Here is a 26,835-nt window from a genome sequence, read left to right as displayed (position 1 = left end):
AGCTACGACTTATTTGAACATGCATTACATTATTTTCGATGGCTTTATCAACATACCCCTCTGGATGTACATCTTCATTGCTTAACCTCATATATCGACCATTTCTATATCTCACAGTTGCTGTTGGGCTTGCCTTTCGAGTATCTGCCGGACCAGCGTATCATTGACGGGCGTGGGTACGCCCGTCTCTCTCCCTCGGCGCGACCAGTACCCGTTGATGAAGAGCACCTCGGTCTCCCGTCCTGCCCTAAGATCCCATACCATCGAGCATGTCGACTCTTTCGTCTTCTCAAGAATTGCATTGACAGTGTTCTCAAGCCGCGTAAAGGCAAAACGCTCCGCCACGCCCGGCACATCTTTCAGCTCAGGGAGGGCACACGCTACGTGCGAGATCTCGGTAAGGATCCTCCGCCGCATCTCCGGTAGGGTGAATAGGAAGCCGTTCTTAGCATCGTGCAGGGCGCAGAGCGGGTTGCAAAACGCGTTGACGGCCAATTTTTCGAGCTGTATTTGAAGGACGTCGTGATAGGCATAGGCAGTCGCATTGAGGCGGGAAACGAGCGGAAGGCTTCGAAGAAGTAACGGTCGTGATCGTGATGGGTCGTCAATGGCTTTGTTCTGGTCTGGCACCATGCCCAACGAAGTCGCCGAAAAGCCCGTATGCGTAATATCGAAGGGCCGGTTGAAACAGATTCCGTGCGAAATGACGCCAGTAATGTAATTTGGGCGTGCTGACGCGTCTGGGAACAGATACGTATTGACCTCGTCGATCATGCCACAGCCGTTTTGAAGAAAGAGAATGGTCGAGGCGGGCGTTAATCGGGAGCGGAGGGGCTCAAGTGCGCTGACCGTCTGCGTTGCTTTGACTGAGATGATGAGGTGCTGAATGGGTTCGGTGGCCATCGAGCCGGCTAGGAGAGGCGCATTAGCATATGAATCTCATATAATTTAATATTCCTCATTCGCACGAGGTGGCTCCTGTATTACCTGCTGCAGAGGTCGTCGCATGATACCACTCTCCATCCCGCAGAACTTCCAAATCATAACCACCATGCCTCACTGTATCTCCGTCACTGGTCTTGAGTGCAATTTGACTTCCATTCTGAAAGTATGCATCAACCAACGACTCGCGGTGCAGTAACAACGTGACAGGTGGATGATCCGGGATTTCTGCAAGTGCATGAGCGGCAAACGTGCCGATGCTCCCCAGCCCAAGGACATGGATGCGAGACTGAACTTGGTGCTCCATTGTAGAAATTTTCTCAGCCTTTCTTTTCAATGCCGATTGTTGGTGGCGATGGTGTATAGGTGTTCCTTTTTGAACTTGAATGTAATGATGATATCTATGACTCCGCCCAGACCTGAGATACGATGTTCTTGCGAAAATATCATTTAATCTGCACAGGTTTTGTCTTACTCGCATAAGAAGCATTCTCAATATCTTTCTCTGCCATATATAGTGGAAAGCTACCTACACTACAAGAGTGAAAAGGTTTGCCACTATAACGCAAGATTACACTAGGATTGAGAAACGCAATAGAGGAAGAAAGGAAAAACCAGCTTCAGGCAGACCAGTCCACTAACTCCATGACCTGAAAATATGATTCATTAAATTGATAATAGAATTGATACAGGCGGGGAAAAGTTGAAAGTCAAGACATAAACACGTTACCCAATGCTTGCTAAAATGCAGAGTAAAACCAAACAATAACCATAGTTATGGTGCAAGTGGGAGGGAAATATCCTGCTTTGCAGCATACCCATGCGCTAGAAAATTAACGAACAGCATGGAAGAAAATTCATATCAAACTTGGTGCCATTTCGGCAGAAAAATTTGTTGTGGTTGAGATATCATGGCCAAGGATGGAGAGTCAGAGAAGACAAGGCGCAAGGTTCGCACAAGGCGTAAAGTTACAGGGCGCGCTTCGGGGAGAAAATTATTCGGGTGGAGGGGTTGCCCTGACGTTAGTGGAGGGATGTGGAATGGTGGAAGAAGATCTCAGCTCAAATCCCAATCCATACTGTAGGCTGCTGCACTCATACGCCTTGCGGAAGCGCCCTGGCCAAGCGCCCTGGCCCAACGCCCTGTGGATACACCAAGGATGATTGCACCACAAGAACCATGGAAAGCAGCCCATAAAAATCTATGCGTTGCTAGAGTGGGAAATTAATAATAGAGTGATCAACGTCTTTACTATAGGTCGTTTCATCGCGGCCTTGTTTTCGGCCATATTTTCGGGCCCAATTGATATGACATATTTGACCTTGCACAGAGGAAAACAGGCAGAAAAAGTCCATCCACAAAACTCCAATTGACGTATGAATCATTACTTGGTATCTCGGATGATACGTGCAGTACAGATAAGATTAGTTTCAGTCCTATTTGAGAAAACATCACCAAAAGATACGGTGCCACGGCGTTAGACCGGCCGTTGATTACAGACAATTACAGACATGGTCGTAAAAAGCTCAGAGTATTAACACAGAGACTCTTGAATCTGATTCCGTCTGCAATATAAAACTACACGAGACCCTACTTCTTCGGAAAATCCGGCTAATAGACGCTCGAATCAGCCGAAAACAAACTCGTCCATCCAATTTCAAGGAGAAAACAAGTATTGTCAATCTCGAAACCAAAATGACTGTCTCTTCTCCTCATACCCCTCTCCGAACCCTCAATGCATCGAAACTTAAGATCCAGTACACGACGCAGCCCAAACCCGTGCCAGCGTCCGACGCACCGGAAGTCATCTCCCATTCCGCGTGTACAGACCACATGCTCGTCGCACGGTGGGACGATGCATCAGGATGGGCGGATCCAGAAATTGTCCCACATGGCGGGCTGACGCTCATGCTAACCGCGAGCGTGCTGCACTATGCCACAGCCTGCTTCGAGGGAATGAAAGTGCATCGCGGAGTCGACGGGAAGCTACGACTCTTCCGCCCATGGCTCAACTGCGAGCGCATGCTCAAGTCGTCACAGCGCATCTCCTTACCGAGCGTTGATCCGGCAGAGCTGCTCAAGCTTGTGCGTGCGCTTTGCACGGTGGATGGGCCAAAATGGTTGCCCAAGGATACGGCACGGGGTTCAGGGTTGTATATTCGCCCAACTTTGATCGGAACAGATCATAGCCTCGGATTTCAGGTGCCGCAGGAGGCACTGCTGTTCGTAGTTATCTCGTACTGGGCTGCTCCTGGCCAGAATGAGTTGAGCATAAGTAGCACAAGGGCAAAACCGGCTCCACGAGGACTGCGGTTGTATGCGAGTCCAGAAGACACGGTGCGCGCATGGCCTGGAGGTACAGGGGCGGCGAAGCTCTCTGCGAACTATGGTCCCACATTGATGTCGCACGCCCAGGCTAAAAAGTTGGAGTATGATCAGGTGTTATGGCTATTTGGTCCAGAATGCCAAATCACCGAAGCTGGATCGTCGAATTTCTTCGTCATCTGGCGAACCCAAGAGGACAAACTGCAACTTGTGACAGCAGCGTTGCATGATCAGTTGATCTTACCAGGAGTGACCCGGCAGAGTATTCTTGAGTTGGCTAGGGAGCGGTTTGCAACGACGAAGCAGAATGCTCATGGAGACCATATCGAGGCACTGGAAGTACTCGAGGGCAAGCTGAGTATGTTCGATATCATTGCGGCTGCGGAGGAGGAGAGGTTGCTTGCAGCATTTTCGGTCGGAACCGCAGCGTTTGTGACACCAGTGTCTCAGATTCTTTTCCGTGGTCAACCAATTGATATCAACGAGGCTGCAGTTCCGCATGTGGATGCACTGCGCGGCTGGATGACGGATATTATGTATGGAAAGGAGATTAGTCCGTGGGTTGATGAAGTGAGCGAAGACTAAGCCACCCCTTTTTCTTTTTTCCCCTCATTATTTTGTTTCGTAGTATTCCTGTATAAGATTCGATAGATAAAGTTGGTAGTACAACTATTGGTTTGCTTTCTGTATTTTAGCATTATTCTGTTATGCAAAGGCCCGCTGTCCATGTTGGCAGGAATCTGATATCATCATCTCTCGAATGAGCTTGCGCTACGTTCTGGCTCGGTATTGCTATTCTCCCACCCATGTTGTCGTCGGAAAGATGCCATCCATTCTGGATTATCGACGATAGTTTGATTCCACGAATCTTCACAGTCGAATAACACCTTCCGTGCCTCTCGTTGAAACATGTCATCCGTAGGAAGAACCCCCTTTGTCATTTGTTCTCGAGCATACTGCCCCAAGTGCAGGGTAAGAACTTTTCCAAATGTATCAAGCTGAGATAGATTCACCCTGGGTTCTTCCAGGGAGCTCATCGCCGCTAGGCTGTCTGTGCCTCTTGGAACATTTTCTGCAGTATCTAGGCGGGAAGTAATCTGTGCAAAATGGTCTTTGCACCCTGGGCTCGTGGCAGAAAAGGGAACCAGACTGCGAGACTCAGGCCCAATGAGGTACGTCGGAAGTGCATTGACGACTTTCGCCGCGATCGAAGGCTCAAAGCCATGCTCTCCATGCCAGTCGTCCATGGTCGATCCCTGGCGAAAATGAGCTGCCAGATGATCAGCCCGGTTTTGCCAATTTGACAAATGCAAATTACAAAAACCGCAACGTGAAGCAATGTCGGGTGCTTTCACCTTCCAGTCCTCAATATTGGGTATTGTTTCGAGCTTGTGCGTCAGTTGAAGATGTTGGACTAGATGGTCTTTTCGCTTGAACGAGCGCGGCAGAGTGCTCTCCGACCGGCAGGATTTGTAGTTGTGCGCGTCAAGATGTTCAGGACTAGGATCCAACGCATTGCAAAATGCACAATGAATCCGGCCGGAAGCCGGAGAAAATATAGAGTTCCCATGGGGCGCGCAGACCCATTCTTCCAGGTACATGTGGAGGGACTTTTCGTGCCGCGCCCAGTCGTACTTTGTTCGAAACGTGTCGCAGCAAAAGGTACATTGAAAACGCCGCCGCTCTTTCATTTTGTCGCCTCTTTTACACCTCGACTTTGAGACTCGTCCGTGCCGTTTATGCCGCAGTGCGCCAAATCCTTCCTCAGACGCCGCAGAGTGTGCTGAGCTGAGAGACTGCTTGGATGACGTGCTCCTGCTGTCGAAGCTGGTTGTGGAAGCAGCTCGAGCGTAGCTGCGGAAAGAGTCAAGGCTTCCAGAGCCTTGCTGGGAAGGTCGGCGGTCGAGATTGGGCTCCACATTGGAGGCATTCCTTATCGCATTGTGTATGGCTGACAGCGATGCCGGTTCGTCCTCAGGCGGAGACTGCTGCCATCTTTGCATGGGATCCAGCGTTTCATGTCGGTCAGGATATCCAGGCAAAGCATTAGGAATGAATATTGGTGCAGTCCTTGGTCCTGATCTCTGAAATCGATATATACTCCTCCGCCTTGGCAGGCCTTTGCTTAAGCGCGGGGCTACAACGTTTTGTGTTGCATGAGATGATGCCGAGTGAGACGGCTCCCTGTTCCTTGGCTCATTTATGGGCCAAATTGTATTGCTTTCCACTGAGCTGTGTAGACTTGTTGGATTTGACCAAGACCATGTATGACCTATGTCATGAGGGAGTTTGTCTGCATTTTGTTCAAAGCTTTCATCGAGGCCGGTAGGAGAGATTCTCCTGAAGTCGTGTATAAATTCTTGGTCCCCAAGGCTTTTATGAGAAATACTACCAAGATTCTGAATGTTTCCAAACTCAGCTGTCCATTCGGTCCCCTGATGTGCAGGATCGTGCTCTTCAAGCCTGCTTGACGATGCTGGTAAGGGATATTGTAGTAACTCGGAGTTTAAATTCTGAGAAGCTGGCCAGAAAATGTCAAACCCTATCAAAGACTGCTGTTGCTGCTGCTGTAATACTGAATAATTATTAATCTGGCATGGTGATAAAGTTGTATCAATCTCTTTAACCTCCGTAGACAAATTTGAGAACTCTGAATCTAAGTGTGCACCTAGCTCATTGAGGTTGTCATTGCCCAGACTTTTATCCGGGCCAGGGGGGGCCGATGGATCTGAATGAAAAGAATCATAACAGATGCCTGGAGTTGTATAAAGTAGATTGCCATGCTTCATAGGGTCAATTCCTTGGGCATTTGCATCTGCATCTGCATCCACAGTTACAATCTCCTCCATGAGTAGCTTTGTCGTGTCGAGTCTAATTGATTTTCTGAAAAGTAGAACATGCCCGACACTGAGCTAAAGTATACATCGAAGCTGCATGATACATATACTCCAATAGAGCTGGACCGTAAGAATGAGTACGGCCTGCTTGCAACCCTGCCGGGCCTCTATCCAGATCGTCCAGGTTCAGGGTCTGGTCTTAGTCAGCAAACCGACGCTACACTGAACACGCCGCGGAGGAAGTTCATTTATCTACGGCACAACGGTCGAATTGGCACTGTACATGAAATTCTGCTGAGAATATAACGCGTTCGCCTTGACAACAAAATGGTATGACTCTTATGGAGATGCCCTTTGGAGACAAAAAGAAAAATTATTATCAACAAAAATAGCTGAAAAGCTCCCCATCGCCAGACCCAGATTCTCAAAATACTCCTGCCAAGTGCACCAAAAAGATCGTGATTTGACACAACTCTCCACCTGTACCGGTAGCAACATAGCGTAGGGTCCGATTTTACGTACCTTCCCTTGTCCGGGCTAAAACCCAAGAGTAATGGAAGGTTCAAACAGAGAAATGAAGCAAGGAAGCAAGGACCCAATGTAGCTCAAAAGAGAGTCGATAAATGAACAATGGTTGTAAGGGCATCGCGAAGTGTATTCCGCCCGGACTTTTAACCAGGAAAGACGATTAAGGCAGATCAAAATCGTCGCGCTTGTCGTTCAAATTACTCCTTGAATCTCGTGAGTTGCGGGCTTCCGGGAGACGGTGGCGCTGAAAATTTCGTTTGCACGAAAATCTTTTGCAATCCATCTGCCCGATCGCGCTTGTCGAATTTGTGATAAATCGTGTCTAGATCATCAAGAGAGACTCTGTGGCTGACCATTCGAAGTGGATCGATTTCCCCTTTCTCAATCATAGAAAGAAGCTTTTCCCAGTACAAATGGACCGGTGCCTGGCCATTACCAATAAGGCGGACACCGCGCTCCATAAGGGATCCAATGTTAAAATGATTAGTCTATTGTACATCCGTCAGCATTATTAGTACTTGTTTTTTCCTTCTTCGGTGGGGGCAATTCGTAGAGGAAAGTCAACTTACATAGCCTGCATAGACACCGGTAATGCCACAACGGCCAAAGTTTTTAACAGAAGTTATCATCTCGTTGACAATTTCCGAGGTATCTGTCTCAATTCCGAAGAGCATCTCAAAGTAGTGACCCCATCCCTTGGCATATTCGCCAGCAACGCATTCGAGAGCAACATCTGGACCGCCATGAACCATGTTTTTGAGCTCAGATGTGACAGAGCTGCCGCGAGGAAGAGCGCTGTAGTCGAGGGTTTCGACTTTGGGATATTTTGTCTTGATATAATCCAGTCGCCAGTTACTATCAATCATGATGACGCGTGAGGCACCATTCAGGAATGCAAAATCGGCACACATCTGGCCGATGGGGCCCGCACCCCATATGGCAACAACGTCACCTTTGTTGACACCTGTATCGACAACGCAATGCCAGGAAGTTGCCAGTACATCAGAAAGGTAGAGACCTTGAAGTACATATCAGCCATCGAAAATCATTCTTGCCATTCGGATAGAAAGGATGCGACAGACCTTTTTCATCGGGTACACTATCGGGTAGTTTCAATAAATTCACATCCCCAAATGGAACCCTGACATACTCCGCCTGACCACCTGCAAATCCTCCGGTGAAGTGCGAATAGCCAAACATCCCCGCCGTAGGGCTACCGTACATGCCATGCTCCAGAGTATTGGCATTGGTCTTCTCGCATTGGGATGATAGTTTCTGGTTGCAATATAAACACTATTCGAACAGTCAGCTTTATTCGCTCCGATGCAAAAGAGGAACAATGATTGAGACTGACATCGCCACATGCAATCTGGAAAGAAGCAACCACTCTGTCTCCTTTTTGTAGTCCTTTCACGCCGGATCCCATGGATTCCACTACGCCACAGAACTCATGGCCAAGGATATCACCTTTCTGCATCTGGACAATTGCTGCATGGAGAAGATGAAGATCGCTGCCGCAGATGGTACTGCCAGTAACCTTCAAAACCACATCTCGATCCTCTACCACACGAGGCTTCGGTACTTCACCTGATGTTACAGTCATTAGTCAGTCATGAACACAAAAGATAAAATTTTATAATCATTTATTTAACGTACGAACTGCTACCGAATTTTTGCCTTCCCAAACAAGTGCTTTCATTTTCTCGCCACTTGGATCAGCATATTTGGCCCGGTCTTTGGCTGGATTGGTAACATCTTGCTCAGTTGTGGTATTGCCACGATGGCCAAATGCCGTTTCAACAAGGTTTGCTGCTTGACTAAAGGACATTGCCACAATTTGATCCCGTACAAAAGGGTTTCAGGGTGGAATTTCCTGTGTTTGTATACAAGATAGTAAAAAGGATAAATAGAGACAGCGGCAAAATTCCATCGCAAATGATAATGCCCTATATTAGGACAAAGCTCCAAAAAGTAACGACTACGTCACAGCACCACAAGTGTTGCATTTACTGAAGCACACAAAGCAAAACACTGTATACGTAAAGAGTACGACATTGGCGTGGGGAGACGCGATGACAGGCGAAAGCCACCATTCAAGCCTCGCGTGTGTTCCCCGCACGCCGATCATACCAGCCGAGTCAAGTTCCCGATCGGACTACCGATTCTCAGCGGGAAAGGATATTCGGTAGAGAGGCAGCTGACGCAAGTTGACTAATTCTAGGTAGTTTTGATTCTCTTTTTGCTTAACCAGTTGAGTTAGTATACTATGGACTAAATTATGTACATAAGTTCGAAGAGAAGAACTGAGATCCAAAAATGGCTAATTGTTATGCCGTACGCAGGAATACACCGCTTTTAAAACTCGTCAAGTCGTGATGATCACAGCAGATATCGATAATCCGGGCTGAGATCCCCCATTTCAGTCTTCTCATATTCCGTCAAGCTGAGATCTTGTGGCGTTCTGTCGCGGGCTCTGTTCTGCGACCAAGTTGCCAAAAAGTAGGCAATGCAGCTCACCACGCTTAAACAGACAAAAGAGATGCATATGCTATATCCAGGGATATACTTCGGCTTATCTTTTGCAAGGAATGAGTATGTCGCAATAATACCGCCAATGTTGCCAAAGCCCACTTGGAACGCGCTGCCAACACTTCTTCGGTGATGGCCACCGAGGTTCATATTGAACCAACAAACAATGACTGGCATGGCAGAGTACGCGCCCATTGCGACAAGAAATAGCGCTCCGTATTGAAGTCTAGTGTTGTCGTGGACCTTGATCAGAATTCCGAAGCCCGCGATGCACACGGCAAGAGGGATCAAGGCAAAGATGAATCGGTGTTTGAATTTGTCAGAGAGAAAAGCAATGAGCATAGCAAACCCGAAGGCGGCGGCCCAAGGCGGCACCGAATGTAATTGGGTGCTAATTGGTGAGTATCCATAGCTTTTGATAATGCCTGGAGCAAAGTATGCATATCCTAGAGTTCAAGAAATTAGAGCGGTTTTCAGACAAGTCTATCCTTGAAGAACGCTACCCACCATATCCTGGAACTATGAGGCCAAAATACATGAGAGCCCCCAAGAAGACCTTGTAGTCTTTGAAGACATTGACTACATCTTTTAGGGTAATTGGCTTGTCGGCAGCCGATCGCCCTTGATCCACCTGAAGACGCGCCTTGACATAGACGCGCTCATCCTCTTTCAGCCACCGTGCGGTTTCAGGGAAATCTGGCAAGAGAAAGAAGAATATAATTGCGACGACGCAGGTGAAGAGACCTTCGAGGATAAAGACCCATCTCCAGCCTTGCAGTCCACGGACGCCATCCATCTTCCCAATTGCGCTGGCGAGGAGGCCGGCAAACGCACCAGCCAGAGTGGTCGAAGAAAAGAAGAAGGAATAACGACGCTGTGCTTCGGAGCGTTTATACCACATACCAATGAGGTAAAAACCTGCCATTATATTAGAAATTTTTGGTCAAGAAATGTCAGAAAATAAGCATCGCGCAAACTTACAGCCTGGAAACATTCCACACTCGAACAAGCCAAGAAAGAATCGAGCCGCCAAAAGCCCTCCATAATTGTGGGCAAAGCCTTGACAGAGAGCGGCTATGCCAAAAAAGAACATACACGCGGATACTAGAGAGTGTAAGCTTCAGATTTCCATTAAGAGAATAACGGGAACGGTTGGGTTCGGAAACGTACACCAGACGTGCGGCTGCAGCTTCTTCATCAGAATATTTGAGGGAATCTCTGCCACCACGTATGGAACGAAAAATATGGTTAATGCGGTGTTGTATTCAGTGCCTGTGAGATGAATATCTTGCGGCAAGCCGAACACTGCTGCGTTAGAAATATTTACCCTGATCCTTTGTCAGTCGGGCCTAGGCACAGCGTATACTCAACGGGCGGAATTACCGATCCAAGAATGCCAAAAGGTATAAAATGCAAAGGCACGGAATTACTCGCATATCTACTTTGGCCATTAATTTGGCCTCAGTTGTATGCGACGGGCATTTAATCTCGATATCATCATCGAAGATGGGAGCATCCTCTTGCTTATAGATTGGAAAGGCGTTTGGCGCCTCGGGGTCCTCTTCTAAGACAGCATAATCAGCATCCTTGCGAGCATAAAACCCGTCCATTAGGCCATGTCAATGCGAAGGAGAAATTTACTTGGAGAAGATCGCATTTTCGTTCAAAATTCGCGTGCGACGGTCAATCGCCAAAAGTCATTCAAAATGATCGGAATCAGAGGTCAAGGTGAAAATAAATGGTACAAATGACAAATGAAATTTACTCGGATTGCTGGCCCATCCGGCACTGTTAAGTAAGACAATACCACAGGAATATGTGACATTTTGCGTTACTGGCAGCTTATAAAGGTTGGCCATGCACGAAGCTTCCCCGTGCTGTCGCACAGCGAGGTCGGACAGGTTTGAGTCAAGATCGAGTCACCCCGGCCGCCGATCGCCGGACGGGAAGGAAAAAAAATTTGGCGTCGCCCACCATATGTTTTTATCCCCATTAACCATGCGATTATTACGTACAAGGAGATTTCTGGGATTATCTCTATCCAAAATCTTTTTGAATGATTCATATGATCTTGAGCATCCCCTCAAACTCTTCTTTGTCTGGATTAATGGCGAATACTACGGTGCTTGAAGCAGAAAATTTTACGGCTGTTACAGCGCAAGTGTGTTGCGAGAGAGGGAAGATCTTACCTATTTCAGTTTGCGGGGTAATTTAATCTGACAGGGACCGATCATTCAGCAAATTTATTGCGAGTCCAGTACTCGTAGTTGAGTCGGGCCATCACCCAATCAATGTCTACAGGGCAATGTTCCGACATAGGTCGCTATGGCAGCAAAAATGATAGGACCTGTCCATATCGAACGAGATAGAGGAAACAGAGAGTAAACAAAATCATTACTGTGAGACAATACAGTCGCGGAAGAAAATTGTGTATGGGGATCGCCGGTATCATGACTCTTTTTGTTGGAAGGATCGTCCTGTCACCTTTTTTACCTTTGGAGTTGGACGGGCCGAAAAGGGAAGAACCTAAAGTCCGAGATCCGAGGCAGGAACAGCCCCGAAAGGAATAGGCGGAACCCGCCAGGGGTCCAACTCTTCATCCACTTCGGGTAAGTTCATCGCTAAACTAAATCCGAGCGCCAGATTATGGGGCGGGGCGAGGGGTTCTCAATTGTAAGGCAGCCACACCACGCCGGTGACCCCAACCCAGCTACTTACTCCGTTACGGTACCCTACGCCACCTTTTTGCAGTTTGGTATTCGAGCAATCGACACATGTCTGCAATACTTTGTTTGCATTTAGGTGCTCCGGAAGTAAGAAATAACCCAGGGTAGGTAAATTGTTCCAGTGACCTCAGGTGTAAAAATTGAGGAGGGGACTCTCGATCAGCCTTCTTCGACTGGTGGGCCGTACACGGCTCAGTACCCTTGACAAAGATTTTGATCTACCTCACATAAGGTACATTTTACATTTAAAGGCACCTTTTCTTGTGCAGTGGAAAAGAAGAGGATTTAGATCAGGGATCCCTTACACATCGATGTATACTGCAGAACGATAACTGACGTTGAGGATGAAGCCTTATGCTGCTATCGATAACTTGGGGTACGATAGATAAACAACGGCCCGCTGCAGTTAACGAGAGTGTGAGACATGCGATTGGCCCTTAAGCGAAAATAAAGTGGTCTATTCTGCCCCTCGTTCACTTGTAGTAGTGATCGACAATGAGAGTCTGGCCTTGTCTATTGGCCACTGCCATCCAGACCCTTACGCCCTTCAAAATACACATCAGTCTCCATCATCCTTCTTCAGTAGGGTGAAACTCATTTTCCTTTCTTTCAAGATATCAAGAACTCTCCAGCGATAGAAGCCGATGGCCTGACAGGAAGCCTTTTGTGTCCAGGATGGCAGGTCCTCCACCTCGTCAAACGAGTCACGCGTTTGCTCCATTCAGGACCAGCAGAGGTGACAACGCAGAGATGGACTCTCGGAATTATCGTCATGATCATGGCAATAGCTACGCAGCCATGCCCTCTGCTTTGAACTGTGATCAACAAGCTCCCGCGCCAAGGGCAGCTGCAACTGCTATTCAGCAGTCTCCGTCCTCTACTGTTCAGCCTTTTTCAGGATTAGTTCAAAACGGCTCAGTGGCACCTTCCGCTTCTCATTCTCTTGATCCTCGTATCAATCTTACATCAACTGTGAGCTTTCCTGCTCAGTCTGGCATCGTTCACAACAGCATGGGTTATGCGAGAGGTTATGTCAATCATAGGGCAAACTTGGCTTATGAGTCCTACTTGTCTGACGATGAAGCTTGGAACGATCGCTTCGGCATGAATTCCTCTTCTCACGTTCCTGCGCCATCCCAATATGTTGGACCTAGCCCTCCTTATTTTCGGGTGAACTCATACCTTAGCTCGGCATTTCGCGACGATGGATTTAGTGCTCCTCATAACGCAGTGAACTCCTCTTACGATGCTTCTCCATCTCCCTACGTTGGGACTAATCTTCCTCATGACTGGCTGAACCCACTCACAAATTCTTCGACGTACTATCCTGGGGAGCTCATTTCCGATTCTGCTGGTGAAACATTTCATTCGGCACCAGGGATAGCACGCATCAACGAAGTGCCGCAACAATGCAGTCAAATGTTGTCATTAACATCCTCTTGTCCATCCTCAGCTCCAACAAATGCACTTCATAGGATTGAGGCAGTCGGAAATTATCCTTTGACGGCTCATCGTACAGATGAGAACAGACATTCCTTTGCGGCCTCGAACCAGACACTGCCAACTATACTCGGTTCTCAAGCCCTTGAAAAGTTGAGAAACGAGACAAAGAATACCGAACCTTCCTTCCGGATCCTCGTTCCTTCTGACTTGCAAGACACTCATGAGCAAGATGCTACCTACTCTCATGGCAAGCGCAAAGCTCCACAACAGTTGGATGCAAATGCAAAGCGCATAAGAGAATCCAAACCGACACGGCTTCGAAAGGGAAGGGAAGTTGTTGCGAAAGTTCCAATGGACGTTTGGCTTCATATCCTGTCGTTCTGTCCGCCACGCTTTTTGGCTCGTGCGCGGCGTATCAACAAGGCCTTTCATCACGCTCTCTCCTATGAATCTGCTTGGCGAGAGAATCGACTTCAATATTATGGTTCAGGGATGCCCGGCCCTCTTCCGGGGATGAAAGAATGGGATTACTCCAACCTGCTCGATGGTGTTGGTTGTATGAATTGCGAGAATACGAGGATCCGCAAATGCTACTGGGCATTTCAGAAACGATGGTGCTGGGCGTGCTTTAATGCGAAGGTGATGAAGGTGAGTGAAATGGAATCCTCTTATAGAAACCTCGCGATAGCCGTTAACAATCTTCTTTACTTGCAGGAAAGTGCTGCTGCCGGAATTCGTGACGCGTACCCTCGACTGATGGAGTGCATTCCTCATGGTGTAATTGATTCTTGGGGAGGATATGAAAGTGCTGGATTCTATCCGCGCTCATGGCAAAGATCGGGCCATTCGCGTCAAAGAGTGTTCCTCTGGGCCGATTTTCTCTCTATCTTGCACGAATACAAGGAATTCATTGGCCAGGGGCTGGGTTCGACGGAAAGTAAAACTGAGGAGGAGATCGAGCAGTGGTACAGCATCAAAGAGGCGCAAGCCAAGGAGCATTTGAGCAGGATCCAGCTGATTGAGGACTGGGTCGAAACGCGGTCCCGGGAAGAGAAGAGGCAGACCGCTGCCTGGAGGGGCTTTCGCGTTGATTATTTTACTGTTCGAGCCGTGGAGCTGGACCCACCAATCACCGAGAGCGTGCTCCAGCTCATGCCTGCTTTTAAGCGCGCGATTGAAATTGCAAAACCTCCGAGTCTGCGTTCTTGGGAAATCTTGCTGCCAAAGCTGCTGCAGGAGCGTGAAGAGGCCGAAAGAGCGGAATTGCAAATCCGGCAGGCGCGGGAGAATGTCGAAATCACAAACCAGAGACGTGCGGGATACGAGGCGCTTGCAGCTTCAAGGCTTCCATTTTCAGCGCTTGAACAAGTCCGGCTCTTGGCGGTGGCCGATCACGTCCTTGAAAGATTACAGTCTTCCCACGTTCCTGATGCTGACTTCATCCTGGTGGCGCTCCGCAACGTGCGAGCTCTGTATTACGAATCCTGCAATGTTGTCAGCATTGAGAATAGATGGGCCCATTATAGGCTTTTGCTTGACGATGCGAGGGGGGTCTACACCCTCAAAATTAGTCCCCTCATTGACAGCTGGGATGACCCTGCTAGGATCCGGGCAGCAAAGTTTTTGAAGTGTCCCGGCTGTGTCAGGAACGACATTCGTCACCGGTTCACTTTTGAGGACCTATTCCACCACATCCATGAGAAACACGCTTGCCACGTCGGAGATTTTAGAAGACTGCGTGAGGAAGCGTTGCCGTCTGGACATATGTTTCCTTGGTGTACCATTGAATGGCCGGTCAATTTACCCGCTCTGGCAGAGCATCATAACGCAACTGGCCGATGGGATCCAGATGATGACCGTCCCTACGTTCTTGCACCCATTTCCCATGACGATGCTGGTGAAGGTGTGTCAGCTTTTGAGGGGCGTCGGCCTTCTTCGATTAGCGGGAATGCACCCTGGGACTTTGTTGAGAATGTCGTCTACGCGGTGACACGACTTTTAAACGCTTCGCTCGCAACCGAATTCAAAAGGCAGATTGCCTTTGAGTATGGCATTCGCAAAATGACGATGGGTGGGCCCGTGCAATTTATGTATTACTTCCATCTCATCCATTCACTTGACAAGGTCTTGATTACTCGCGGGCTTTACGATGTGTTTAATCACGTCAAATGTGGCCATTGTGTCTCCAGCCCCACGGCTCAACGGGCCAAAAATTGGTCAAAAGCCCATGGCTTTGGCGAGCTTATTACTCATTACTCGAGCACTCACAACTTGAATGACTGGGATAGAGAGCTTCTCTCTCTGCCCAGCGACAAGGAACTCAGTCAAGCTCTCCGGGCATGCAGCTCTTCATCGGACCCAGGCGCGCAATTCGCCGTCGCCGTTTTCGATGAACTCTTTCCCCTCACCCATCAGGGATGATTAACTATACTCTCACGATCTAATGGCCTCTGAATTCTGCAGAAAAGCTTTCAGCGTTGTCTTGACTCGGCTTTTGCCTTGTCTCTTGTTTCGGTGCATGCATTATTGCCTTTCTGCTGCAATTTTCTTGAATTGCATGATACCCCATTGCGCGACAGTTACCATGTTAATTTGTCTTATCATGCGAGCATCCGGGCAGGTCTAACTTTACTTCTTCGGCGTCGGATGATCTTCATCAATCTGTACAAACTTTTCTGATATGAACTGTTCTTACTTGTACTTTAAGCGCAATGGTCATTATTCTTTCTTCCCAGGCAAGCGATGGTCTATAGGGGAGAGCCTGGGCCCATAAGATCGGGAGAGTTATCTAATATCAGACGTTGAAATTTATTAACAATCAATGGAATCGATTCTGAAAACCTTTTCCTTGGCAAATTGGTGCTTTAATAATCAAATCCGTAGTTTTGCCAAAAGAAACATGTTTATAAATTATCTTCGCAATGATGCCATCTTGCAAAAAAAGAAAAAAAAAAAGAAAAATTTTAGTTGGGCGAGGTTGATGACAGGGTTGAAAGGGGTCGTTGTGATGGGATTTAGTAAGGCATTCGGGTTCTAGAACCCAAAAATGGATTGAGCTTGTCAGCAGGAAATCTGCAATATCCCATTGGCTACTTGCCCTTCGCTTGGGCTGTCGTCTGGGGAAATTTGTGGGTCGTGCTCGTCATGGAGTTGTCGGTCCCCTCGGTCCCCTAATCCAATCCCTGCCGAGGTCTGTAATCCAGTAGCTACCAACTGTAATCCTATCTACAGCGCCTATCTCCCATATAAGCTCTCCTGTACCTACTCGGATCTCCTCTTTGCTCATCTCCTCAAGCGTTACGTTTCCACGTGGCCTATTCCAATCTACTCTTTTCTTGTCCCCTTTTCCATTAAGTCATTCTTTCAATTCGATCTTCGGGTTGCATAGACGCTCTGCTATCTTGAAATAAACATTGAAATCTTCCAATTTAGCTTTGTGAAAATGGCTTCTGCCGCGAGAACTTTCTCTCGCTCCGCCTTGCGTTCCGGGCTTTCCTTCCGAGCTGCTGCGAAATCGAATGCTCGTGCTGTGCTCCCAAGACAAGCAGTGCGCAATTCACACCGCGGATTTGCTACTGAAGCCTCCCCCAAGTCTGGTGGTTCTGGCCTTGCGTGGGGTCTGGGTCTGGTAGCTGCCGGCGGTGCTGGCTACTACTTCTACTCTAAGAGCACCAGCGCAGGCGAAGTGGCGGAGAAGAGCAAGCCGCAAGTCTTCACGCCCAAGAAGGAGGATTTCCAGGCTGTGTACGATGCCATTGCCAAAGCACTTGAGGAGCACGACGATTATGATGATGGCAGTTATGGCCCTGTTCTTCTGAGACTTGCCTGGCACGCCAGTGGAACGTGAGTAGCATATTACCATTCCCTATATCTTGGAAAAGAGCGTACTCTTACCATAATTGACAGATACGACAAGGAGACCGGCACTGGTGGCTCCAATGGAGCCACTATGCGATTTGCTCCAGAGGGTGACCACGGAGCTAATGCTGGCCTGAAAGCCGCTCGCGACTTCCTTGAGCCCATCAAAGGTTTGCGGGCCTCACAGCAATTCAAAAGCCATGCTTTCTAGTGTTGCTAACGCGTTTGTAGCACAATTCCCTTGGATTACCCACTCCGATCTCTGGACCCTTGGCGGCGTCTGTGCCATTCAGGAGATGCAGGGACCCAAGATTCCATGGAGACCCGGTCGTCAAGATCGTGACGTGAGCTTCTGCACGCCTGATGGACGTCTTCCCGATGGCTCTAAGGAGCAAAGCCACCTTCGAGCCATATTCCACCGCATGGGATTCGATGACCGCGAAATCGTTGCTCTTAGTGGTGCCCATGCTCTTGGCCGCTGCCACACGGACCGTAGTGGCTATGACGGCCCATGGACTTTCAGTCCTACTGTCCTTACCAACGAATATTACCGCCTCCTGCTTGATGAGCAGTGGAACTGGAGAAAGTGGAACGGCCCCAAGCAGTTCCAGGACAAGTCCAGCAAGTCGCTCATGATGCTTCCCACCGACATGGCTCTGGTCAAAGACAAGGCCTTCAAGCCACATGTCGAGCGCTTTGCCAAAGACAATGATGTGTTCTTTGGCGAATTCCGGGACTGCGTTGTCAAGCTTTTCGAACTTGGTGTACCATTTACCAGCTCCGAGAGCGACAGATTCACTTTCAAGGCTAGCACTGACGAGTGAACCAACGAACCTTTTGTCGTTTGAAACATTTCTGTTCTTGTAAGGCTTTTGTTTGAATGGATTGCGATTTTTCTTGGTGTGATATCAGCTTTGTTTTTGCGAAAATATTCTCCAGCGTTGCAGCATCTTGTACTTAATTCTTCACCTCCATCTGCGTCACAGCCAGCAGTGGCATTTTAAAGCATGGCGGCCTACGCTCGCCACGGCTAGATCTATTAGAGATACACTAAACTAGATCTATAAAGGCATATTGATTCTAATATTGTCGTTTAGTTCATCACATTGTTCTGAGAGAAAAGCTGGGAACGTCGAACGTCTTCATCCAATGTCACCAGACAATGTAACTCATAGGCACGAATTGTCGGGCTAAATAAGGTATCTTATATCGCAGAGACTGCCATACGAGTTTCAAAACCCTTGTCCATGACTAAACAAACTAAGCATTACAAATGCGCTCTCAATCCCACATTTGTTTACTACAACACCATCAAGTACGACATCTATCCGAAGTCCAGTACAATGTATACGAACTTACAGGGGGGACCCTTCTACGCCGACACCGCGCTGCCGTTACAACTTATTGGAATACTGAACATTCTGTCCCACTTACGGTATCCTACGGTGTGTTTCAGCCTCGTGTAATTGCTTTATAATTCGATAATGGTCCCAAAAAAAGTCAACTGAAAGTCGGAATACTAGGTACTTAACATACATGACGTTACATTGAACGCTAACTGTCAAGACCGCCAACGATCTGTACACGGGTACGCGGGTATGCGGATCTACCAACGCCTTCTAGGCTAGACATGTAAGTCAGTAGTTCGACAAAAGCCGTACATTTCTCTCCCGCTACCTTTGTCACTTTAAGGGACCTCGATTTGGCTAGGATTTTGTAATCATTGATTATTCACTTCATTCCTGACCAGTTGTATACAGTATACTACATTGCTACCCGACACTTCATGGAATCATAGCAGCCAAGTTCGCGTGATACCGGGCTCTCTCGGACAGTTGTGATCGTGTAGCGAGTACGAGAAGCTCTTGGAAACGGCCAAAGATGTCTACCTTGTCTCGTATTAAGAAAGTTTAGTGGGCACGTATGCATGTATCTAATGCTTAGAACCTTCTGGGGCATCCATCTATATACATGTATATAAGAATGCAAATATCGTGTTCGAGAGTTGGTCAGGTTGGTCAGACGAATGGATTGAGTGATTCGTGTTTTGGTCTGGTATATCTCATATTATCTCTTTTATGAGCTTCTTACCAACATCACGTTACGATTGACCGGAAGATACAAAAAGAATACAGGTGGAAAAAAGGAAAAGAAGAAAAGAAGAAGAAAATAAAGGGAAAAGGAAACAAGACACAGCAAGGGAAAGAAAAAATGCATTTCAACCCATCGAGTCTCGCCATTTCCACCACGGCGTTGGCACTCCTCTCATCCTTCTCATTGCTCGCATCGCTCGCATCGCTCGCATCTGCATCTCTTTTGCCGCCGGACGGTGCTCAGCGCCGCGACACCGTTTCTTCGGCAAGCTACTACACTGTCCAGCGGCCGCCATGGTACGGCCACTCGCCCGTGCCGCATGAGGGGGAATACCTCTACGCGTACTCCACCGGCAGCGGTTCCGGAACAAGTGTGTTGGCGGCGGCATTTACGTCGAACAAGACGCTCGCAGTGGAGGGGTACATTACCAATACGACGACATTTGAAGTGCTGCTTGACTTTGATGCGTCTGCATCAGAGTCCCGCTGGACGCTGCAGATTCCAAGCGGTAGCGTAGCACAATCGACGGCAGTGCCGGTCGCGATTGAGCCTGAGAATGGGACGGTAGGGTTTGGGTACGATACTGGACCGCAGCCGGGGCTGTGGACGTCGGCCGTTGCTGGATTTGATGGGTTTTTGGCATGTGAGTCTACCTTTCTTTTTCCTTCCAGGAATGGTGCTCAAGAAAATATCGATTGTGAGCTGGGTCTGGCTTCGGGTAAACGAGCGGATAAAGCTATAGATTGAGAAGATTGCCATGACTGATCAGAAACGGATGCTGACTGAGTGAACGGGATTTGTTGCAGGCGACACATCGCTCGGTATCACCCAGCTCTATGCCCTGATTAAGGTCGGAGACACGGTGTCGGTCCCAAGTGGCTGTGTGGAAATCGACCTGGGAAAAGCGAGTTGAACTGGGTATTTAGCCTAGTACAATGTCTTCTTGGGTCATGGAGCAGAGGGATAAAGTGTGGTGGGGAAATGAAGACAATTTGACCGCTAGCGAGCCGCATATTTTGGATAGACGTTGTGAGCGTGAGAGACATGGGTATAAAAAATTATCTGGACTCTGCCAAGAAGAATAGAGTAATAATAGAACAATCGAAAGAAGAAAGAACAAAAAAGAAGAATTGGGGGGGAAATGGTATCGAAGATATTCATCAAAATTCCTAGCGTCGTTAGACAATCATTGCCAAAACATGCAGTCCATGCGTATTTACAGAATCCGTCCTATCTATAAAAAACCAGAGTCCTTGAAACTTAATCGACGCCAATGAAAATGTGTGAACGCTTCAAAAACATTATCTACAGTAAAGTGCAGTCGGCTGAATCTATGCTATTAACGGAGGGAGAAAACAGATCACAACGTCATACTTCAGTCTCAATATCCGGCTCACGGTCGCCGTGACGCTTGAATATACCCCCTACCACCCCGGTACCAGTGTTCTTAACTTTGGTCAGTGCCCAGGCCATCGTTCGAGGAGCCTACACGTGAAGAGTAATATATTAGTTCTGAACTTTTTCAAGATGTATGACGCAGATGCAGGGTAGTTAGGAATACATACCCTCCACTGCATTGCACCTCGATGAGAATGGTGCAATTGCTTTCGATGTACTTGATAATCTCGAATAGTATCAATGGGACCTCTTTTACCGCTTGCCTGAAGATTCTCGCTGCGCTTGCTTCTATGTGTATTGCTTGTCATGGAAGGTCCGGAAGGTCTCTCAAAGCTGGGAGAATCCGTCTTATGGTCATCCAATTTTGTTGAACCTCTATCTCCAATGTCATGCTGTTTCTCACCATCTTCATTATCATCATCGCCCGAATCGCTTTCTGAATTATCCGAAGCTTCATTAGAATCCTCGTCTGAGCTGGTTCCATCTCCTGGTCGAGAATCGTAATTTTGCTGGGCAGTTTCCAGAACCTCACACACGACTCCCACAGATGAGTCAGACCGAGCGAGGGATATGTGATGCGCACTTAAGCCGTGATAAAAGATAAGGGAAAGCGTAATGTATCCCACTGGTTTTGGCAGTTCCTCGGCAGATAGACAATTCGACCTCGCTCGGGAGACACGGACTTCTGAAGAGCGATAAACAGGCAAATCCAATGTGCGAGGTTCGTCATCGGGAACGTCTTTGAGCCAAAGAATTGAAAAAGCGGGCGTCTTGTCTGGTCCCAGAGCGTTACGCCGAAAGCTTATCAATAAGCATGTGCTGTAGCGTTTGCGAACGGCAAGATAGACGCGCCGAGAGTGCGTGCTGTTCCAAGTAGTGTCATCAGCATCGGAATGATGACTAGAGAGGACACCTGATCTGGAACTGTGCATTTTGGCCTTTCCAGCAGACGTGCGGAACGAGAGTCGCAAGGAGGAGAGGTCGTGAGGTAGATCCTTAGACTTGATTCCCGATCGAATCTCCAAAGTCCCATATTCCCATCCAAGTAGTTCTTTGGGAGGTTGAAGCTGAACAGACCGGAATACCATGGAAATTCTCGCCCGTCCATAGCCTGGTACAATCAACAAATCACTCGTAACAAAGTATCTAGGATGGGAAATCTTACCTAATCCTCCAGCTAACGGGTACAAGTCGTTGACCTGGGAGCGGTTTTCAAAAATCTTCCCAAGCGGCAAGACAATAATTCCCAGTAAAGGATCATCCTCATGCACCCGTGAATCGCGAACCGCTACAATCACCTCTGTGTTTCGCCAGTTGCGGATAAATCGTTCGGTGCCCGCATTGAACTGAAGCAGGAGTTAGGTTTTGTGGAATTCAATCGGGGAAGAAAAAAAAATGAATGCCGTAGCTTACAAAAGGCTTTGGATTCTTCGGTTTTGTCCTGGTTTGAAATATAGTCTGGTGGTTTAAGATGATATTGCAGTAACTGCTTGGGAGATCACCAGCAACCCCCTCCACATCCTGTTGATCTTTTGGATTTCTTTGCTTCTTGATTTTTTCGAGTTCGAGTCCCGTAATCTGATGGACCTGTATGGAAAATATGCCGCTCGGGTAATCGTCCGGTGGTGGAGAAGATATGATCATGGAGTCTTCTCGTGTCTTGGTCACAGTAAGGCTCGGAACACGTCAATTCGGAAAAAGTGATACTCTGCTTACCTTCATATCCTGAGCTTTAATCTGCTCAAGCTCGCATGCCTCATCTTTATTCGATGCTTCTCGCAATTTTCTCTGAGCTGTGTCCGACACAACCTCCTTCAGTTGTTCAATACTTTTGATTTCGGGATAAGCGTTTTGATGCTGGATCTGGCAAGGTTGGATTGGTGTCTTTGAATAATACCCAATGCTCCATTCTAAACGTCCGGGCATTGACTCTTTCGAATCCAGAGCTTGAAAGTCATCGGTTCTGTCCCACATGGACCCGTTCGACTTCGGGCTCTTCATTATCGTTTTAAGATCGACTTCGATACGACCGAGGTCATCATCAGCCGTATAACGATCCGAGTCCCACAGCTGTAGGCGTAGTCTCTCCTCCGCGTTAACTTCCTCTGGCCCCACCAAAACGAATGCCATCTCATCCCAGACAGGCTTCATTTCATTAAGTAGAAGCCTTGTAGACCACACGGGCTTACCAAACTATAGCCGGTCGGGTCAGCGGATTATTAAATTGATGTAGTGGGGGTCGTCAATACACACCTTGGCCCATGCGACTGAAACGTAAGGGTCAGCAGTGCCCTCTTTGAGTACGCCAAACCCCGGATCCCCTTCTTTAAAATCCATCGCGCGCTTAATGTGAACGACAACGACCCCGTATGAGAGAACATCCTTCTTGAAGTCGTCACCGATAAGCATATCTTTAAGGTCCAAAGTCAAGCTTTTCGGTGCAACATATTCCGCCATAGCAGCATCAACAGAACTTTGTACAAAGCTAGAAATGAGGGGAAGATCCATTATGTTGAGTCCGCGGCTAGTCAACGGGACGCATGAAAGATCCACCTTGGGTTGCCCTAAAAAGGTGAAAGTCGAAAGGGCGATGAAAGGTGGGTCAGGTGTGAGCTGTAACCTCATGCGCACGCACCCCACGAGTCCTCTTAATTCAACCCAGACCGCTGGAGCGTATAAGCATAAGCTTGTATAAGAACAGAAGGAATCGTAGAGCACTCACGAAATCTGAGACCACCAGGAAGATAAAATGCGATATAGAGGTGTGCGTTCTTAGCTTTATTTCGAAGATTCGTTGAAACGGGCCTCGCGCGGTATGCAAAGGCAATTTCAACGTTGACGAAATCCCCTTCTTCGGCTTCCATTCCTTCTGCAACAGTTTCCTCATCCTCGGGGGTATCTCGGCCAGAGTTTTGTCGTCCCCCTGATTCGCCTTCCGCTCCCTGGTCTGTCGACGTAGAGTCATCAATTGTCTCCTGACTGGCACCAGGAATCATTCTATCATTCGGGCTTTGTTGGCTCTTTAACTGGCCATCCAAAGATACCGATCGTGCAGCCGCGCCAGTTGGAAGCCATTTCACACCAAGAATCCTCAGGGCTTCACTTCCTTGGCCAAGATCCTCAACGCTTACCATGCGCACCAGCTTTGGAAGACTGGCTTGCATGACATCCTGGACGGCGGAAATGAACGATTAGTGTCCGAAAATCTAGTGTTGGAGCGTGGAGACTTACTTCCAATGTATCAGCCAAACTGGTAAAAAGGTCGGGATTAACAAGGGGCCAAATAGAGCCAACAAGCGAATTTAGCCATTCGACAGATTCGGGAACAGAGGTATTGACTTGTTCCTGACCTTGTCTGCGTTTTGACTCCCAGACCTCGCTTTCCCAAACGCCTTGCATTTTCTTATTGGCAAAGCGATGAAGGCCCCAGCTCAGTGCAGTCCCAATGAGGATAATGCCCGCTACTATCATAACTAAAGTAACCAGAGGGTTATTCATTTCGATATTGCGCCAAGCACCATGGCTCTCTGTCCGGTAGATCCGAAAGAGAAATACCATGCTGACTAGTGAAAATGATGATAAAATTGCCAACCAGATCGTCGTTGTCAACACGTGTTGGACGGTGTTTCTGAGTTCATCGGAAGTCTCCTGTAAATCTGGCGGAGGGAAGAGCATTTCCAAGCCAGCGTGTGTCTCCTGAAGGGACTCTTTCTCCCTGCTAAGGTGCTCATCGCTTTTATTTTTGGCATCGAGGCCAGTTGCAGACCAGAGCTGCGAACCAAAAGATGGTTCATTTTGTGGAACGCGCTTTAATTCAGCATTCGTAAAATCGTGAATTTGAACCGGTAGATGAGTTACCGGATCTGTTACCTCACGCTCGGCATTGTTTCGTTTTAGATGCTTTAGCACCTTTCTTTTCTCTTTTTGACTCGAAGCTCCGGCAACGGCTTGTGATGTGTCCTTGGGAGTCTCTTCATCAGGCTGTGTGTCTCCAGTTTTCTGTCCTCGACTAGACTTTTGCTTCTCGCGCTCCCGATCTCTCGATCCCTGGGCATTATTCTGGTCGGACTCGATTGCGGCACGCGGTATATTCTTGTTCTCGCTTTGATAGACGGGCTCTACAGTCCGTTGCGCAGGCTGACTTGCATCTTTTCCAACATTGCTCGTCTGGGGGCTGGAAAGAGAATCACCATTCTCTTGCGTAACGTCGTCTGCATCTTCATTCGAACGTGCCAGCGATTGACGATATTGGCGCTGTTGTTCGTAGCCTTGGATCGTCGGTACAGGGTGCTGACCACTATACGGACCTCCGAACTTCCGCCGGGATTTGTGAGCTTCAACGTCATCGGCTCCAGACATGACTAATCATCAACAGCTTCAGTTAACGCCTGTGCGCAACAGTTCAGTGGGATGGAATGGCATCTGAAGCGTGTAGTTGTTTGTTTTTGGCCAGATGAAAATCACCATTCCCCGGAGATCAGCGCTGCAACAGGTTGTCGATCTCGAAAATTAGAATGACGTTTTCGGCATTCCAACTTTCCTCTCCCGCTCGTCCAAGTTCGTTACGAGTAAATTGCTCCAGCTTTCGGGTAAACTTTAGGTAAGTTATGATGCAGTTTAGGTACGAGTCCGCTAAACAAATCCCGGTCGGGTGGGGAAAAACGTTCGTCATATTTTGCAGCTCAATTGAATTGTCCCGAAGTGTATGCCCGGCACCTATACCGACCATAGAAAAGAGAAATAGGCATGTCCTGCAATCTAGAGCCGGAGCTAGCTGTGCTTAATGGTCGAAGGCGGGTGATTCCCACGGAAGATCGTCGTAGCTAGCTGCAATTGTCATATTTCGTTTTCAGGAAACCTCTGTTTAATAATGCGCCAACGAGTCCTCGCAGGTTCATTATCTTCATCCTATATTCTGGCCGTCGCAAGTAGGAGCTTGTGGTGAACGCTCAAATTTATGAGGCACAAGCTGGCAAATCTTGGGCGGTCATGAGCTGCCTGGCTGCCTCCCACGCCGTCCTCGTAATTTGGCAGAGACGGGTCAATTCTTTGCCTGTAGGAGCTGGTACTATTAATAATGGCTCCAGGGTGAGTCTTGGCATCGGAGACAGCTTGCACAGCAATTCCTTGGATACAACTAAGCCTCGCACAAATGTGATTGATGAGGGGCATTTAACAAAGCTCAATTGTACGTAGGCATATCGTCCTGATTTATATTAATTGTATTGAATCATGAAGGTAACGTTCTATGTAAATAATATCCATATTTGTTCGTCTGATAAATAGTCCTGCTTACCCAAGGAAGAGAAGCAAGCAGGGTGGAGCAGACGCGGTCCTGCTAAAAACCTATTTTGCTCTTCCACTGACGTTAAAAAGTATGCCTCAAGATCATGTTAGGAGGTTCAAGAGGTAGGCAAAGTCGTGGTGTAACCCTTTAACAAGTAAAAAAACAAGTAAAACAATAGAAAAAGGAAAGCGTTAGTAGCTAGAAAGACAGCTCGTATAGGTCTGTCTCAGTCATTCGACTAAGAGGAAACCCTTGCTGCAATTCCAATTTTGAAATATGTAGTAAAAAGAACGACATGGCGTTGAATCATTTCAGTATGCCACTGCATATCCGCAGAGGCATGTTGTACAAGAGCATGCCTGATAAAATCTGGCAGGAGATGAAGGGGGAAAAAAAAAAAGAAAAGGAAGAAAAGCTGGGCAAAGCAGTCTAGTTATGCGATGATTGTTTCGTTAACGAAATTATTTGGACAAGCGAAGCGCTGAGTCAGCTACCGAGTCGAGGAGACAGTTGAAAACCCCCTCACTCTGCCTCATGGTAAAATTTTCTTCTTCATCACACTTCATAATAATCGAACGCATAATCAACCGCCAATGCTTCTCGTCTTATTGACGGTTCCATAGACTGGTCGGTCATATTGGCGTTCCAGACCAATCTAGAGGCGCATTAAGGCTTCTGAGCGGATCATCTAATGAATGTTCGATGGCTTGGACAGTCACCTGCGTGCCACACAGATCATGTAAAAACTTGTTTTTATTCAATGCATTGATGATGCTCAGTCTTTGCAAGGTTGAAAAAATTTAACTTGGAAAAACTGAGCAGATGTAGATGAGCGTAGGTGAATTTAAAGGACCAAGAGATTCCTCT

The 26,835-nt window shown here is 47.8% G+C and overlaps 9 protein-coding genes across 9 annotated transcripts; 4 read left to right on the top strand and 5 right to left on the bottom strand.

The window, feature by feature from the left end:
* Nucleotides 1-111: 111 nt before the first annotated feature.
* Nucleotides 112-1,249, bottom strand: L228DRAFT_237667 (2-dehydropantoate 2-reductase; the record flags this gene model as incomplete). Its single annotated transcript, XM_018330957.1, has 2 exons — nt 112-911; nt 988-1,249. 2 exons carry the CDS (start codon nt 1,247-1,249, stop codon nt 112-114), a joined length of 1,062 nt encoding a protein of 353 aa, XP_018190331.1.
* A 1,389-nt stretch (nt 1,250-2,638) lies between these two features.
* Nucleotides 2,639-3,853, top strand: L228DRAFT_209054 (branched-chain amino acid aminotransferase II; the record flags this gene model as incomplete). The annotated part of the gene is made up of 1 exon (XM_018329792.1): nt 2,639-3,853. One exon carries the CDS (start codon nt 2,639-2,641, stop codon nt 3,851-3,853), a length of 1,215 nt encoding a protein of 404 aa, XP_018190330.1.
* A 164-nt stretch (nt 3,854-4,017) lies between these two features.
* On the bottom strand, nt 4,018-6,243 carry L228DRAFT_255603 (hypothetical protein; the record flags this gene model as incomplete). The annotated part of the gene is made up of 2 exons (XM_018333892.1): nt 5,967-6,243; nt 4,018-5,405 (listed from the first exon to the last, which is right to left on the bottom strand). The coding sequence occupies exons 1-2, from the start codon at nt 6,115-6,117 to the stop codon at nt 4,018-4,020; spliced, it is 1,539 nt and encodes a 512-aa protein (XP_018190329.1). The 5' UTR covers nt 6,118-6,243.
* A 153-nt stretch (nt 6,244-6,396) lies between these two features.
* L228DRAFT_228855 (GroES-like protein) lies at nt 6,397-8,631 on the bottom strand. Its single transcript, XM_018330483.1, has 5 exons — nt 8,290-8,631; nt 7,988-8,220; nt 7,716-7,926; nt 7,203-7,651; nt 6,397-7,121 (listed from the first exon to the last, which is right to left on the bottom strand). Exons 1-5 carry the CDS (start codon nt 8,459-8,461, stop codon nt 6,831-6,833), a joined length of 1,356 nt encoding a protein of 451 aa, XP_018190328.1. The 5' UTR covers nt 8,462-8,631; the 3' UTR covers nt 6,397-6,830.
* Nucleotides 8,632-8,878: 247 nt separating this feature from the next.
* L228DRAFT_245777 (MFS general substrate transporter) lies at nt 8,879-11,029 on the bottom strand. The gene is made up of 6 exons (XM_018332250.1): nt 10,804-11,029; nt 10,546-10,726; nt 10,333-10,490; nt 10,144-10,266; nt 9,670-10,080; nt 8,879-9,608 (listed from the first exon to the last, which is right to left on the bottom strand). The coding sequence occupies exons 1-6, from the start codon at nt 10,817-10,819 to the stop codon at nt 9,013-9,015; spliced, it is 1,485 nt and encodes a 494-aa protein (XP_018190327.1). The 5' UTR covers nt 10,820-11,029; the 3' UTR covers nt 8,879-9,012.
* A 1,362-nt stretch (nt 11,030-12,391) lies between these two features.
* On the top strand, nt 12,392-16,164 carry L228DRAFT_245776 (hypothetical protein). Its single transcript, XM_018332249.1, has one exon. The coding sequence runs from the start codon at nt 12,564-12,566 to the stop codon at nt 15,750-15,752; it is 3,189 nt and encodes a 1,062-aa protein (XP_018190326.1). The 5' UTR covers nt 12,392-12,563; the 3' UTR covers nt 15,753-16,164.
* A 406-nt stretch (nt 16,165-16,570) lies between these two features.
* On the top strand, nt 16,571-18,380 carry L228DRAFT_245774 (class II peroxidase). The gene is made up of 3 exons (XM_018332248.1): nt 16,571-17,174; nt 17,238-17,359; nt 17,421-18,380. Exons 1-3 carry the CDS (start codon nt 16,774-16,776, stop codon nt 18,011-18,013), a joined length of 1,116 nt encoding a protein of 371 aa, XP_018190325.1. The 5' UTR covers nt 16,571-16,773; the 3' UTR covers nt 18,014-18,380.
* Nucleotides 18,381-19,400: 1,020 nt separating this feature from the next.
* L228DRAFT_267075 (hypothetical protein) lies at nt 19,401-20,196 on the top strand (the record flags this gene model as incomplete). Its single annotated transcript, XM_018334947.1, has 2 exons — nt 19,401-19,926; nt 20,090-20,196. The coding sequence occupies 2 exons, from the start codon at nt 19,401-19,403 to the stop codon at nt 20,194-20,196; spliced, it is 633 nt and encodes a 210-aa protein (XP_018190324.1).
* A 455-nt stretch (nt 20,197-20,651) lies between these two features.
* L228DRAFT_267074 (hypothetical protein) lies at nt 20,652-25,040 on the bottom strand (the record flags this gene model as incomplete). Its single annotated transcript, XM_018334946.1, has 8 exons — nt 20,652-20,768; nt 20,849-21,792; nt 21,847-22,027; nt 22,095-22,340; nt 22,398-22,874; nt 22,935-23,347; nt 23,404-23,851; nt 23,913-25,040. The coding sequence occupies 8 exons, from the start codon at nt 25,038-25,040 to the stop codon at nt 20,652-20,654; spliced, it is 3,954 nt and encodes a 1,317-aa protein (XP_018190323.1).
* Nucleotides 25,041-26,835: the final 1,795 nt, after the last annotated feature.

The sequence above is a fragment of the Xylona heveae genome (assembly GCF_001619985.1).
Source record: "Xylona heveae TC161 unplaced genomic scaffold L228scaffold_3, whole genome shotgun sequence".
Lineage (NCBI taxonomy): Eukaryota > Fungi > Ascomycota > Xylonomycetes > Xylonales > Xylonaceae > Xylona > Xylona heveae.
The sequence above is the reverse complement of the archived record's forward strand: the minus strand, read 5'-3'. Positions and strand labels throughout refer to the sequence as shown.

What these genes read in the sequence shown, in the direction of transcription:
- L228DRAFT_228855 (XM_018330483.1), bottom strand. Translation starts at nt 8,461, where the DNA reads ATGTCCTTTAGTCAAGCAGCAAACCTTGTTGAAACGGCATTTGGCCAT. An exon ending in CAAAAATTCGGTAGCAGTTC is followed by an intron (nt 8,221 to 8,289) that starts GTACGTTAAATA and finishes CTGTAACATCAG; the next exon opens with GTGAAGTACCGAAGCCTCGT. An exon ending in CCGGTGTCTATGCAGGCTAT is followed by an intron (nt 7,122 to 7,202) that starts GTAAGTTGACTT and finishes GATGTACAATAG; the next exon opens with ACTAATCATTTTAACATTGG.
- L228DRAFT_245777 (XM_018332250.1), bottom strand. An exon ending in GTGTGGAATGTTTCCAGGCT is followed by an intron (nt 10,081 to 10,143) that starts GTAAGTTTGCGC and finishes ATATAATGGCAG; the next exon opens with GTTTTTACCTCATTGGTATG. An exon ending in CCTCATAGTTCCAGGATATG is followed by an intron (nt 9,609 to 9,669) that starts GTGGGTAGCGTT and finishes CTTGAACTCTAG; the next exon opens with GATATGCATACTTTGCTCCA.
- L228DRAFT_245776 (XM_018332249.1), top strand. Translation starts at nt 12,564, where the DNA reads ATGGCAGGTCCTCCACCTCGTCAAACGAGTCACGCGTTTGCTCCATTC.
- L228DRAFT_245774 (XM_018332248.1), top strand. Translation starts at nt 16,774, where the DNA reads ATGGCTTCTGCCGCGAGAACTTTCTCTCGCTCCGCCTTGCGTTCCGGG. An exon ending in GCCTGGCACGCCAGTGGAAC is followed by an intron (nt 17,175 to 17,237) that starts GTGAGTAGCATA and finishes CATAATTGACAG; the next exon opens with ATACGACAAGGAGACCGGCA. An exon ending in CTTCCTTGAGCCCATCAAAG is followed by an intron (nt 17,360 to 17,420) that starts GTTTGCGGGCCT and finishes ACGCGTTTGTAG; the next exon opens with CACAATTCCCTTGGATTACC.